Source organism: Salvelinus fontinalis, chromosome 32 (assembly GCF_029448725.1).
Source record: "Salvelinus fontinalis isolate EN_2023a chromosome 32, ASM2944872v1, whole genome shotgun sequence".
Lineage (NCBI taxonomy): Eukaryota > Metazoa > Chordata > Actinopteri > Salmoniformes > Salmonidae > Salvelinus > Salvelinus fontinalis.
The window spans coordinates 40,748,017-40,763,378 of NC_074696.1; the positions used below are offsets into that span (position 1 = coordinate 40,748,017).

Here is a 15,362-nt window from a genome sequence, read left to right on the forward strand (position 1 = left end):
ACCACTGGCAATGAAAGATACTATTTGCTTTATCCTGCTTTCTAATCCTGTGCTGTTCACTGTCTGGAAAAGTTTGGTCCGTTTGCGTTGGGCGAAGAACAGTTAAATAACTTGACACCCACATTGGACTATTTTACTGCTTCCTAAGTGGTGTTTTTACATGATGGGGCGTGTTTGTGTAATCTTGTTTCTCCTTGGTACTTTCCGTTTATGACCCTCGCCAGATGGATTCGTGAGTCAAGCACATTCCCTGGGAGACTGGCCGTGAGCGACGAGCTCTGAGTTTTAAGTTTCTGAAGGGCCGCCGGTGTCACTTCCAACGTGGTCCTTCCAAGGTGACTTACGCTGGGTGCAAGCAAAGCATATCAGGCAACATTTACACAGGCTGGAATTAACGGATTGGCAAACTGATATAGAGAGTACAAGCTGCATTGAAGCATTGGGAGTACCACAGTATATCACCATTAAAGGCACAGGTCTCCAAAGATAAATGCTTGATCTCTAAGTTGTGAGTTTGTCGATTCAGACTGTTTATAAACCAGTTCAATCCAGTCTATATTGGTGTTTCTAACCAGACTCTTCATTCCAGACTTCGTACCAGACTCTTCATGTTCCTTCCAAACTCCTTGAACGGAGGTCGGAGGTTTTGTGAGAGGTGACACTTATATCAGTACTTCACCACCAAAGGAGCTCTGTTGTATCTGAAAGCGGGCCTGAAACAATGCCACGCTTCGCTTTTCTCTCAAATGCCAAGACGGGGATATTACAGCGAAACACTGATTCCAAGTGACAGAGATTTGCCGATGGCTGCCGGGTAGAACGCTGTCACAGTTGCAGAATTGAAAGGAACTGTCGATGCTCTGTCTGTGTTATTGTCTGTTCACTCTCGGGTTGATCGGACTGTTGAAATCCATCCTTTACATAGGCAAGCAATGACAGTTGCAATGACAGTTGAGTATTCCTCGTTTTTTGTACGTTTTTGCCAATCTTTTGAATATGTTATGCACGTTAAAGTGACTTCACTCTCCCCGCTCTAATGACCGCGGGCCTTCTAACTCTACTGACGCAGGTTCAGCCAAATATGTGTATGTTCTTTAGCTTTAGGAAGAGTGTTATTGGGTCTAGACCAAATACATCTTCTCCGTTTTGTCCCTGCAAACCGTTTGTTTTCGACAACCGTGGGATTAGAAATGTGTTGGTTTTGTGCACATTACCCTAAATACAACTGTAATGGAACACACACATAATCAACTTTTAAAGTGGCAATCTGCAGTTGAAACAATAACGAAGCTTTTTCCCCAGCCCTGTTTCATTTAAAAGCTGAGGGATGGGGCTGGACAAATGTAACCACTCGCAAATTCATATACAGAGCTATGGATGCAAGGACTGGCCATTCATGATATCAAAATTATAGTTTTAACCATGTTATGAGGCTATATAGTGTTTGTCTACATTTACTTTGTTTACAAACATTGGCGTAAAACAAGCTTTCCGGTTCTGATGGGGCATTTTATAAGTTATAATTGTCACGTCCTGACCATAGAGAGTCCTTATTTTCCATGGTAGAGTAGATCAGGGCGTGACTGGGGGGTTAGTCTAGTTTATTATTTCTATGTGGGGTTCTAGATTTGTTTCTCTATTTTGGTGATTGTGTATGATTCCCAATTAGAGGCAGCTGGTAATCGTTGTCTCTAATTGGGGATCATATTTAAGTAGCTGTTTTTCCCACCTGTGTTTATGGGATATTGTTTTGAGTTAGTGCACGTAGCATCTCTGTGGTCACGGTTCGTTGTTAGTTTATTGTTTATTTGTTTTTTGTCTTTGCTTAGTTTCACTTTCTAATAAATGATGTGGAACTCAACATCCGCTGCGCCTTGGTCCGACATTTATTCCAACGAACGTGACAATAATCTTCAAGAATTAATGGGTACATATCATTAAAGAGTTAAAAAAATGTATATACCGTAGCAACTGCTGATTACCCCTTTAAGACTTTACAGTCTTTAAAGTTCAAACTTCCAGAGTCTTTAAAGTTTAAACTAACACTCATACACTAGCTATAATGGGCATGATGAACAACAACCCCATCATTCTTCCACTGAAATCTAACATACGGTCCTGGCATGAGCATGAAAGACTTGCCTGTCCCAGTGCCCGTGCTATCTATGATCGGACTGTGAGTCACCCAGTCATAGTGCAAGGCAGGTCCCTGGGGGCCCCACATGTAAGGCTCCTTCAACCATGTTGTCATAGGGTATCACCGGATATCATTGCTAATGTGACAATTACGAGCGTTCTGTACCTTCAGAGGGATGGAAAAATGGAGTGACGTCACAAGTGGTTTCTAGAAAAAATATTTTCCTTCACACTCCACTGAGTAGTGGAGCTTGACTGGTGACGTCTCCGTGTGTGCTGTTCTATTCGTTCAACAGGGTGCCTGTGCGCCAGGAACAGTTGCTGACTAAGGGCATTCAACACGAATGTTTGGTACTGGTTGACGCGTTCCTGAAAATACCCTAGTCGAGAGTGAGCTCCGAAGGGCTACTGTCAGATTGATGTTTGAATAGATTATTCATGTGATGGGCCGAACTTCACAGCGTGTGTATGAACTGATGCTGATGGTGAATTCGCGTGAACAATCTATTCAGACACTGCCTCGGCCTTGTCGTCCGTTCACTTTTTCGAGATAAGGGATAAAAGAGTGCTTTCAAGATAAGCACCAGTGAGTATCGGGGCCATCTCTGTCTCTTCCCTCCCTAGCTAATGACCTACATCTGGATCCACCTATATTCTGAAGCTCGTTCTTCACTGGTGTTTTCTTTTGTTCACATGATGCGGTGGAAAGACGCAATCCACTCAGTTGATCTGCTGTATGACATAGAGATGCTGATAAGAAAGCCTTTGAAATGTCCATCCGAGGGAATATTACAACGATAACAGAACGTATGACACTTTTATCTTGATCGACGTCGAGGGTACACATTTGTCATGCACGTTCTTTCTTTTGACTGTGAAGCCGTCGAAGGCCGATGTGTCATTTCTTACGAGCGTCACCTGTTTTCACGCCGTGAATGGGTCCGTGTCGAACAACTCCCTTGTTCAAAGTGTCGTACCGTTGTTTGTTATGAGCCGTCTCTCAACTGTCACTGTTTTCAACCGTCTCTCTACTTTGTGGCGTCTGAATGGTTTGTAGCGTCTCTGTTAATCCTCTGCTGCTTGTGTTGCTTCAACACACCCCAGTTACTGGCCCTCTGTTGTAGTCTGTTGCAACCTCTGCGTCTCATCCATCCTCTCGTAAATGATCTCTACACGTTGGGCGTTTTCAGATTGAGAACTACATCAAGGAGAGCATGAAGACAGAGATGGCCCAGCTGCAGCAGAGTGCCGTTCACAACCACACGGCCGCCATGTTGGAGATGGGCACCAACCTCCTATCCAAGACGGCCGAGCAGACGCGCAAGCTAACGGATGTGGAGACGCAGGTAATATATCCCCCCCCCCCCCCCCCCCAACCTTATCGCACTCCCGTTGGGATCCATCTCACGCACCATTGACTCAGCTATTCCACCCCAAAAGGCAACGGGGGAGCTGGCCAAAGACAATATGGATGACATAAATAGCTACGCTCTCTTTATGTGATACAGTAAGCATACTGTATGTATGTTTAAGTTTTCAACGTCTCTTGGTATCTGGGGTAGCTTTAGAAGGAAGAGAACAAGAGTAGCACTTGTGGGGGTTGATTTTTGCTGATGTGCGACAGACAGAGAGCAAGGTACACTACGGGGAATCACTGCCATTCATAGATGCAACTGAGTATTACCATGTGTCAGAAGAACAACCTCTCTTTATGCAAAACCTATACTTTATTACCTCTTCCTAAAGAGGAGCTGATGATTTACATCTCACCTATATTTTGTTACGCTGGAACACCTCTATAAGGCAGGATACCGCTAACCTATTTCTGTCTTGGGACAGGTTCTGAACCAAACCTCCAGACTAGAGATTCAGCTGCTGGAGAACTCCCTGTCCACCAACAAGCTGGAGAAGCAGCTCATGGTGCAGACCAATGAGATCAGCAAGCTCCACGACAAGAACGGGTAAACTCACGCGGCCTCCAACACAATGTGACACATTTAAAGACATCATGCCCTTTTGTCCGGAGACTCGGTCACACACAGATCGGCTAAATATGCAATAAGACACCCCATCCCCTGATGTATAACAGTATGAAGTGCATGAGGCTATATTTTCCTACATAATCTTTTGTTTGAAAGTTGTACTTTAATGACGTTGCAATGGGAGCAATCGAATGTGGCTTTTGGATGACTTTTCAGAGTCCTGTTTGTTGATTGGTCCAGTGGGACTGTCTCTCATTGTCCGTTTAAAAGCTCCCTCCCGTCCCCAGTGCTCCCTGTAAATACGGTAACACAGCTGTACTGAATTCTTCCATTAAAATGCCTTCTGAAAAAAAAACGGCCTCTACTGATCCCAATGTTTGAGAGCTGCACTCAAAGTTCATAGACAGGGATTCCTTTACTGAGAGAAATTTGCAAAGCTTGTGCAATTATGAAATCACCGCCCATTTTTTTCCCTTTAGTTCTAAATTTGTTAATCAATTCCACGTAAGACTATATTATAATAATTATAATTATAAAATGGAAGACCATTGGATACAGTTAAGGTTTACTTTCATCTACAAAGTGTATGATGAAATGTATGTATGTTTATTGTCCGTGTGCAACTCATGGTAACTGAATCCACTGACATAAACATTTGTATATATATTACAGTCTGGGCGTAATATATATACAATGCATTCGGGAAGTATTCAGACCCCTTCACTTTTTCCACATTTTGTTACGTTACAGCCTTATTCGAAAATGGATTAAATTGTTTTTCCCCCTCATCAATCTACACACAATACCCCACAATGACAAAGCAAAAACAGGTTTTAGAAATGTTTGCAACTGTATAAAATAAAATAAAAACTGAAATATCACATTTACATAAATAATCAGACTCTTTACTCAGTACTTTGTTGACGCACCTTTGGGAGCGATTATAGCCTCTAGTCTTTTTGGGTATGACGCTACAAGCTTGGCACACCTGTATTTGAGGAGTTTCTCCCATTCTTCTCTGCAGAACCTCTCAAGCTCTGTCAGGTTTGATGTGGAGTGTCGCTGCACAGCTATTTTCAGGTCTCTCCAGAGATATTAGATCGGGTTCAAGTCCCTGTTCAAGTCTCTGGCTAAGTTCAAGTCTCTGGCTGTCCCAAAGCCACTCCTGTGTTGTCTTGGCTGTGTGCTTAGGGCCATTGTCCTGTTGGAAGGTAAACATTCACCACAGTCTATCCTGAGCGCTCTGGAGCAGGTTTTCATCAAGGAGCTCTCAGTACTTTGCTCCGTTCATCTTTCCCTTGATCCTGACAATCTGCCTGTCCCTGCCTCTGAAAAACATCCCCACAGCATGATGCTGCCACCATGCTTCACCGTAGAGATGGTAAAGGGCCAGGTGATGAGCGATGTCTGGTTTCCTCCAGACGTGAAACTTGGCATTTAGTCCAAAGAGTTCAGTCTTGGTTTCATCAGACCAGAGAATCTTGTTTCTCATGGTCTGAGAGTCCTTTAGGTGCCTTTTGGCAAACTCCATGCGGGCTGTCATGTGCTTTTTACTGAGGAGGGGCTTTCATCAGGCCACTCGACCATAAAGGCCTGATTGTTGGAGTGCTGCAGAGATGGTTGTCCTTCTGGTAGGTTCTTCCATCTCAACAGAGGAACTCTGGAGCTCTGTCAGAGTGACCATCGGGTTCTTGGTCACCTCCCTGACCAAAGCCCTTCTCCCCCAATTGCTCAGTTTGGCCGAGCGGCCCAGTTCTGTGCCTCGACACAATCCTGTCTCGGAGCTCTACGGACAATTATTTCGACCTTATGGCTTGGTTTTTGCTCTGAAACGCACTGTCAAATGTGGGACCTTACGTAGACAGGTGTGTGCCTTTCCAAATCATGTCCAATCAAATGAATTTTCCACGGGTGGACTCCAATCAAGTTGTAGAAACATCTCAAGGATGATTACTCAATTATGAGTCTCCCAGTAAAGGGTCTGAATACTTATGTAAAGTTGGGTTCCCATTCTACATGTTACCACAGTTACAGTTCAGAACATGTTTTGAGGTAGAGAGAAGGGGATATGCTGCAGCAGATTTAGAATGACAATTCACTTGCTTGATCTGTTAAAAGGAGGCATGTGGAAAATAACATAGAAAGTGATGGAATTTCACTGTTTTTGACAATCACAAAGAAATACCAGTATTCATTTGGGAACGACTATGTAAATTCCATACAACAATGTAAGCACCAGATTACGAATAGAGGACAAATCCGATAAAGAAAAGTTAGTTACAGCTTTAGATTACAGTTCTCTATAAACTATAGGTATATGCACAACTAACCTTCCTATGCTGGGTCCTCTGACTCCCAAGGTTCCTGGAGCAGAAGATGCAGGAGATGGAGTCTCGTCACCAGGAGGAGTTGGAGATGCTGCGGGAGGAGAAGGGCAGCCTGCAGGTCCTGGTGGCCAAGCAGAGTGGAGTGATTCGTGAGCTGGAGACCCAGCTGACCAGGGCGACGGGCAACAGCACCGCCATGCAGAGGCTGCAGCAGGAGATGATGGACACCGTGCACAACCTCGTCAGCCTCTGCAACAAAGACGGAGGTAAGTAGCTAAGGGTCTCGTGTTGCCAGACATCATACTGTATTCTCTTTCAAGAAGATGCCTAGTTGGGGGCTCGGCCCTGAAGACAACAGTGAAACGCATGCATATGTGGTGTAGATAGATTTATTTGACAACTTAAAACACAATGCAACACCACATGTGGATAACACAAAAAAAAATGACACGAAGTACTAAGTATACTTTGGTTACACATATAACATGGCGCCGGAGAAGATGGCAGACGTTTTACGTGCCCCCAGCACTGCACTGTTGGTTAGGGGCTCGTAAGTAAGCATTTCACTCTAAGGTCTATATACCTGTTGTATTCGGCGCATGTGACTAATACAATTTCATTTGATTTGATAACACGTAACAAAATAAAGCACAGGACGACATTGCCCTCAAACTCAGCTCTGGACCTCAAAGCCAGTTCCACTGCGTTTTTTCATTGTTCCCTTCTAATCAGGGACTGATTTAGACCTGGGACACCAGGTGGGTGCAATTAATTAGCAGGTATAATAGAAAACCAGCAGGCTCCGGACCTCGTAGGGTAAGAGTACCTCTGGCCTAGAGCATTACATACAGATATGAAGAAGAAAATGTTTCATATCGCTCGATCATTAGCCAGCTTTTGACATTCTATTAAGTTCAACTCTCACCGGTTTGTTTTGGCTGGTCTGTAGCGTATTCATGTTTAGGAATGCTCGTGAACCATGATGTGCACGCATAATCAACACTGAACTAGTGCACCTGCCAGAGTCTTTAGGGTGTCACTATCAAGGTATTTTTTGGTTTATCTTTGTTAAAACCTTTAGGGCCATAGTCTCACCAGTCAGGTGACTATCCAATTCACAACCAAGGTAGCTGACAGAGTTTCATAGTGTAACCACTGAGTTGTCCACTGTGACACTAAAACCAGGGGACCTTGCCAGCTTTACTCTGGAACCAAATCAGATGGATTCTGTTTTCGCAAGATGCAGAGAAAGTTTGTTATCTGAAAGCCATTTACTGATATTGAATAACTCTGCACTAAAGATCTCTTTTACTGAGAATTTGTTCTTATGGGACCAGAAGAGCAGAGTCATCTGCATACAAAAACAAATTACGAGAGCACGTTCATTTTAGATCATAATTTCATAGGAAGATAAGTGGGCAATGGATGCTCCCCTGCAGGACCCCACAGCTAATCACCTTCGGCCTAGAATGTTTTTCATTAACGTCCACCACATCCACCATTTTAACTTCTAGAGCATGGTCATATGATCAGCTGTGTCAAATGCCTCCTGCAGATCCAGCATAACCATTCCACAGAAATGTCCCTTGTCAATGTCTTTCGTGATAAAGTCAGTTAAAAAGCAATACACGTGTCAGTGGAATTGATCCTTATTGATCACTCGATTAAGCATGCCTCTCCTTAATGTAAATATGCCTTGTCCATTGCTGTTCTGGTTAGTGTTTATTGGCTTATTTCACTGTAGAGATTCTAGCCCTGCTCTCTATACCATATCCAACCTCTCAGTTCCACCACCCACATATGCGATGACATCACCTGGTTTCAATGATGTTTCTAGAGACAAGATCTCTCTCATCATCACTCAATACCTAGGTTTACCTCCACTGTATTCACATCCTACCATACCTTTGTCTGTACATTATTCCTTTAAACTATTTTATCGCCCCCAGAAACTTCCTTTTACTCTCTGCTCTAGTAGCTCTAGGCGACCAATTCTCATAGCTTTTAGCCGTACCCTTATCGTACTTCTCCTCTGTTCCTCTGGTGATGTAGAGGTGAATCCAGGCCCTGCAGTACCTGGCTCCACTCCTATTCCCCAGGCGCTCTCTTTTGATGACTTCTGTAACCGTAATAGCCTTGGCTTCATGCATGTTAACATTAGAAGCCTCCTCCCTAAGTTTGTTTTGTTCACTGCTTTAGCACACTCTGCCAACCCGGATGTTTTAGCCGTGTCTGAATCCTGGCTTAGAAAGACCACCAAAAATTCAGATTTTTCAGATTCAGATTTTTATCCCCAATTACAATATTTTCAGACAAGATAGAACGGCCAAAGGGGGCGGTGTTGCAATCTACTGCAAAGACTGCCTGCAGAGTTCTGTTATACTATCCAGGTCTGTTCCCAAACAATTTGAACTTCTACTTTTAAAAATCCACCTCTCTAAAAATAAGTTTCTCACCGTTGCCGCCTGCTATAGACCACCCTCTGCCCCCAGCTGTGCTCTGGACACTATATGTGAACTGATTGCCCCCCATCTATCTTCAGAGCTCGTGCTGCTAGGCGACCTAAATTTGAACATGCTCAACACCCCAGCCACCCTACAATCTAAGCTTGACGCCCTCAATCTCACACAAATTATCAATGAACCTACCAGGTACCACCCCAATTCCGTAAACACGGGTACCCTCATAGATATCATCCTAACAAACTTGCCCTCCAAATACACCTCTGCTGTTTTCAACCAAGATCTCAGCGATCACTGCCTCATTGCCTGCATCCGTAATGGGTCAGCGGTCAAACGACCTCCACTCATCACTGTCAAACGCTCCCTGAAACACTTCAGCGAGCAGGCCTTCCTAATCGACCTGGCCGGGGTATCCTGGAAGGATATTGATCTCATCCCGTCAGTAGAGGATGCCTGGTCATTTTTTTAAAATACCTTCCTCACCATCTTGAATAAGCATGCCCCATTCAAGAAATTTAGAACCAGGAACAGATATAGCCCTTGGTTCTCTCCTGACCTGACTGCCCTTAACCAACAGAAAAACATCCTATGGCGTTCTGCATTAGCATCGAACAGCCCCCGTGATATGCAACTTTTCAGGGAAGCCAGAAACCAATATACACAGGCAGTTAGAACAGCCAAGGCTAGCTTTTTCAAGCAGAAATTTGCTTCCTGCAACACAAATTCAAAAAAGTTCTGGGACACCGTAAAGTCCATGGAGAATAAGAACACCTCCTCCCAGCTTCCAACCGCTCTGAAGATAGGAAACACTGTCACCACCGACAAATCCACTATAATTGAGAATTTCAATAAGCATTTTTCTACGGCTGGCCATGCTTTCCACCTGGCTACCCCTACCCCGGACAACAGCACTGCCCTCCCCTCTGCTACTCGCCCAAGCCTTCCCCATTTCTCTTTCTCCCAAATACAGTCAGCTGATGTTCTTAATGAGCTGCAAAATCTGGACCCTTACAAATCAGCCGGGCTAGATAATCTGGACCCTTTCTTTCTAAAACTATCTGCTGAAATTGTTGCCACCCCTATTACTAGCCTCTTCAACCTCTCTTTCGTGTCGTCTGAGATCCCCAAAGATTGGAAAGCAGCTGCGGTTATCCCCCTCTTCAAAGGGGGGGACACCCTTGACCCTAACTGCTACAGACCTATATCTATCCTACCCTGCCTTTCTAAGGTCTTCGAAAGCCAAGTCAACAAACAGATTACCGACCATTTCAAATCACACCACACCTTCTCCGCTATGCAATCTGGTTTCAGAGCTGGTCATGGGTGCACCTCAGCCACGCTCAAGGTCATAAACGATATCGTAACCGCCATCGATAGGAAACAATACTGTGCAGCCGTATTCATTGACCTGGCCAAGGCTTTTGACTCTGTCAATCACCACATCCTCATTGGCAGACTCGACAGCCTTGGTTTCTCTAATGATTGCCTCGCCTGGTTCACCAACTACTTCTCTGATAGAGTTCAGTGTGTCAAATCGGAGGGTCTGTTGTCCGGGCCTCTGGCAGTCTCTATGGGGGTGCCACAGGGTTCAATTCTTGGACCGACTCTCTTCTCTGTTTACATCAATGATGTCGCTCTTGCTGCTGGTGATTCTCTGATCCACCTTTACGCAGACGACACTATTCTGTATACTTCTGGCCCTTCTTTTGACACTGTGTTAACAACCCTCCAGGCGAGCTTCAATGCCATACAACTCTCCTTCCGTGGCCTCCAACTGCTCTTAAATACAAGTAAAACCAAATGCATGCTCTTCAACCGATCGCTGCCTGCTCCTGCCCGCCTGTCCAACATCACTACTTTGGACGGCTCTGACTTAGAATATGTGGACAACTACAAATACCTAGGTGTCTGGTTAGACTGTAAACTCTCCTTCCAGACCCACATCAAACATCTCCAATCCAAAGTCAAATCTAGAATTGGCTTCCTATTCCGCAACAAAGCATCCTTTACTCATGCTGCCAAACATACCCTTGTAAAACTGACCATCCTACCAATCCTCGACTTCGGTGATGTCATTTACAAAATAGCCTCCAAAACCCTACTCAATAAATTGGATGCAGTCTATCACAGTGCCATCCGTTTTGTCACCAAAGCCCCATATACTACCCACCACTGCGACCTGTACACTCTCGTTGGCTGGCCCTCGCTTCATACTCGTCGCCAAACCCACTGGTTCCAGGTCATCTACAAGACCCTGCTAGGTAAAGTCCCCCCTTATCTCAGCTCGCTGGTCACCATAGCAGCACCTACCTGTAGCACGCGCTCCAGCAGGTATATCTCTCTAGTCACCCCCAAAACCAATTCTTCCTTTGGACGCCTCTCCTTCCAGTTCTCTGCTGCCAATGACTGGAACGAACTACAAAAATCTCTGAAACTGGAAACACCTATCTCCCTCACTAGCTTTAAGCACCAGCTGTCAGAGCAGCTCATAGATTACTGCACCTGTACATAACCCATCTACAATTTAGCCCAAACAACTACCTCTTTACCTACTGTAGTTATTTATTAATTTATTTTGCTCCTTTGCACCCCATTATTTCTGTCTCTACTTTGCACTTTCTTCCAATGCAAACCAACCATTCCAGTGTTTTTTTTGTTTTTTATTTTACTTGCTGTGTTGTACTCACTTCACCTCCATGGCCTTTTTGTATTTTTATTTATTTATACATATATCTGTTTGCCTTCACCTCCCTTATCTCACCTCACTTGCTCACATTGTATATAGACTTATTTTTTTTTCACTGTATTATTGACTATATGTTTGTTTTTACTCCATGTGTAACTATGTGTTGTTGTATGTGTCGAACTGCTTTGCTTTATCTTGGCCAGGTCGCAATTGTAAATGAGAACATGTTCTCAATTTGCCTACCTGGTTAAATAAAGGTTAAATAAAAAAAAATAAAAAAAAGTGGAATGGGACTTTCTAAAACCAGACTGTAGTTCGTATATATATTTTTTTATTGCTAGTGTATTCTTCTGTGCATAAGACAGCACAGTCAAAATAGATACAGGTCTGTAGATGCCCTTGTCTGTTTTGCTGCCCTTCTTGTGGATAGGGATCACTCAAGCATGTTTCTGTCACGCCCTGACCCCAGAGCGCATTTTTATTTCTCGATTTTGTTAGGTCAGGGTGTGATTTGGGTGGGCCTTCTATGTTCTATATTTCTTTGTTTTTGGCCGAGTGTGGTTCCCAATCAGAGGCAGCTGTCTATCGTTGTCTCTGATTGGGAATCATACTTAGGCAGCCTGTTTTGCCACCTTAGTTGTGGGATGTTGTCTTTGTTGAATGCAGGTATAGCCTTACGGAGCTTCACGTTCGTTTTTGTTGTTTCTTGTTTTGTTGGCGACATTGAAAAGAAATTAAGAAAAATGTACGCTCACCACGCTGCACCTTGGTCCGGTCATTTTCAAGACAACGTTCGTGACAGTTTCAAATCCATGGGATCTCTACCCTGCTCAGAGATGTTGATTAAAGAGGCCGACAGAGGGGTCAATAAGCTCAGCACCATCTCTTTAAATTCTGTCAGGGATATTGCCGAGGCCTGTAGCTTTGGAGCAGTTTAGTCCAGACAGTCTCTTGACAACTTCAGCCTGAGACACTGCTGTAAAGGATAAGGCATCAGCTTGTACATCCTTCTTGCAGTAATAGCCTAGGACCTGACCCTCCCCATACACTCCAGTACAACCAGGTAGCTTCTATACCAAATGTGAGGCAATTGTTGTGAGAAATGTATTGCGATTGTCAGCTACCACTCCCTTTTCTACAGTTCCTTTATTTGTTATTACATGTGCAAGATAAGAATATAAAAATACAAATATGAAATGGAAAAGGTGTTTGGAAACTGTTTGGCCTCCCAAAGGGGAAATTTGATTGCGATAGAACAATACATGTTTTGTCCAGACAGTACAGTCCTATCATGATGCCAATACCATAAACATGGTTCCATGCAGGGGGATACCTAGTCCCTTAAACTCTGCTTGAGGGAGAAGCCACAGTGGTTTTTCTTTTTCAGGAAGCACACGTCACTCTTGTTACTCAGCGTGGTGCTCTCTTTACTGTAATGGCTTATCATACTTCACCATAACAGCCGCGGCTGTGGTTGCCGCTTGAGTGAAACGTCAACCAGCCACCGTTTTGAGTAATCAACTATCTTCTTCCTTTGTGTCTCCCCACGGCGATAATTAGGAGGAGCAGGGATTTCCCTCCGGCCCACCGTTTGACCCCGTCAGCAACACGATCCTCAGGTTTAGTCAATGTAGTGAACTCATTACCCCCCCTCCGTCTCAACACAATAGCAGAACCCACTTGAATCCAAGTCTGCCTTCTATCACATTGGAGATTTCACAGGAGATTTCAAGTAAAAGTGTGTTCTGGGATTGGTGGAGTTGTGTAGAGAGAAACCTTGCACCCTGCTACTTCCTGCTGTGGCGGCCTAGACCCCACACTGTTTCCTGTGGCTGTTCACCCATCCAACAGGAAATGAGCAGGCATGAATGGATATCTGAGCCATGGTGGGTGGATGTGTGCATGACATGGTTAAGACGTGCTTTGTATTAATCAAGATGTTCTACTTCATAGCTTTAATGTTCCATGCCAAATGGATCACCAGCGGCCTCTTTTCATAGCTCTGACAGTAGGAACACTTTATGGCAGGAGGTCCTTTGAGTGTCATTAAAGCGCTCGACTGATTGGCTCATATTACCCAATCACTGTGACGTGCCATGTTTTGACCCAAATATGTCATTAGGGTTTACTAAGTAGCTACAACAAGTCGCTAACTGAAAAACATGTCACTAACTGAAAAATAAATCACTAACTGACCTGGCAAGTAGTCTGCCATGTTCCACTTTGTCACGTAGTCAGCCATGTTATCTCCCTGTCAGCTCAGGGTGTTTCTGGGGTCACAGGGGCAATCCAGCCTTCCGCCGGGAATGGTGGCTGCTTTAGAGAGAGGAGAATGAAATGGAACATTGACGTTCTGGCTCTGTGGTTGGTCCGTTCTTCCTCCACGGTGGCGATGAGGGCCAACCAGGCGCTGGGGTCACCCGATTCCCCCCTGACGAATAAGTCAACCTATAATGGTTCCAAGGGGAGGTCCTGTCCAGTGGAGGTAAAGGGGTAGATCTCAACTGATTGCCTGTTGCAACACCCCCATTCCCCAACAGTGTCTAAATCTAGATGCGATGAAGCTCAGTTAGAAGGGCGGATTTTCGGGGGAGGATTTGTTTGTTTACCAAACGGATTTGTGTTTTTGTTCGGGGAGGGTCCGCTTTTTGTGCCATTGGATGGCGTCTCCTCGAATTAGGCTCTGTTTTGAAAACTGAGCCCTAGAATGTCCTTTAATGCTCAGATTCAAATCATCGTTGACACTTACTATGTGGAACAGTTTAAAAAGGGAGTGCAGATTCGAAAAATGCCATAAACATTGTTACTGAAGTTGATCCAGAAACGTACTTCTCGTTTATATATACTTATTTACATTTTCAATGCCTTTTCAACTTTTGTACTAGTTCAATCATCTTTGATGAGGCCAGATGCCACTGAGCTCAGGTTTGAGTCGTGATTATTACCGAAACCTTATTATAGCGCCATGAGCCAAGGACCGTTATTAATGGTAATTGACCTCAGTGTTGGAACGCTCTTAAAAATCTCTGGCCGATAAATATGATTTTCTTTCACAGTATTCTATTATCCCACCTAATGAAAGGCATCAATCATTTTTAAAGCCGGGATAGCCATGTCTGGAGGGAGTATGATCTTATTTTAATTCCCTGCATTTAGCTCAGAGTTCTATGCAATGCTTCAAAATGGCATTTATGGTGAGAGTAAATCATCAGATAGCTTCTATTAAAGCCTTTTTACGATTGAACTTTACTCGTGTTTTAAGCATACTCAGTTGTCTTGATGTGACACCTGACGCTGCAAAGATACTCTGGAGGAGATAGAGAGAATATCCATGAATATCCATGAGGTGTGTAATTGCACCATCTATCATGGACTTATCCCAGACTTATATTGACCCTAATTGGGTTTGCTTGTCTTTCACTCAGATCTTTTTTTGTGGGTTTGAGTCAATTTCCTTTTATTTTTAACATCCTTTCAAATTCAATTGAGTCTGTCCATTTTGGTTCCCTTTCTTGTGTTTGTGTCCGTTTGACTCCATGGGGTGCCTTCAGGGTCCACAGAGAAATGCATAAGGGACCTTTTCAATCCTCAGGGGTCTTTGAGGGGCCTCTCGGGTCTGCTTGCTTCCATGTAGGTTCATGAGAGTCATTTTAGCTCTGCTTCTCGGCCTCTCTGGGTCCATTTGGGCTCATTTGGCAAGGGTACTGATTTATGAAAACACCCCAGCCCTGCTGTTCTTTTCACATGAACCCCCCACTGAATACGAGTC

General features: G+C 44.2%; 1 protein-coding gene across 2 annotated transcripts in view; it reads left to right on the forward strand.

Moving 5' to 3' along the window:
* Nucleotides 1-15,362, forward strand: part of LOC129831343 (angiopoietin-1-like) — a 66,097-nt gene that overhangs the window by 24,585 nt on the left and 26,150 nt on the right. For both annotated transcript variants that reach the window (XM_055894673.1, XM_055894672.1), the window contains exons 2-4: nucleotides 3,327-3,482; nucleotides 3,976-4,097; nucleotides 6,479-6,711. In XM_055894673.1, the coding sequence (XP_055750648.1) occupies nucleotides 3,327-3,482; nucleotides 3,976-4,097; nucleotides 6,479-6,711 (511 nt within the window). The remainder of the gene's footprint in view (nucleotides 1-3,326; nucleotides 3,483-3,975; nucleotides 4,098-6,478; nucleotides 6,712-15,362) is intronic.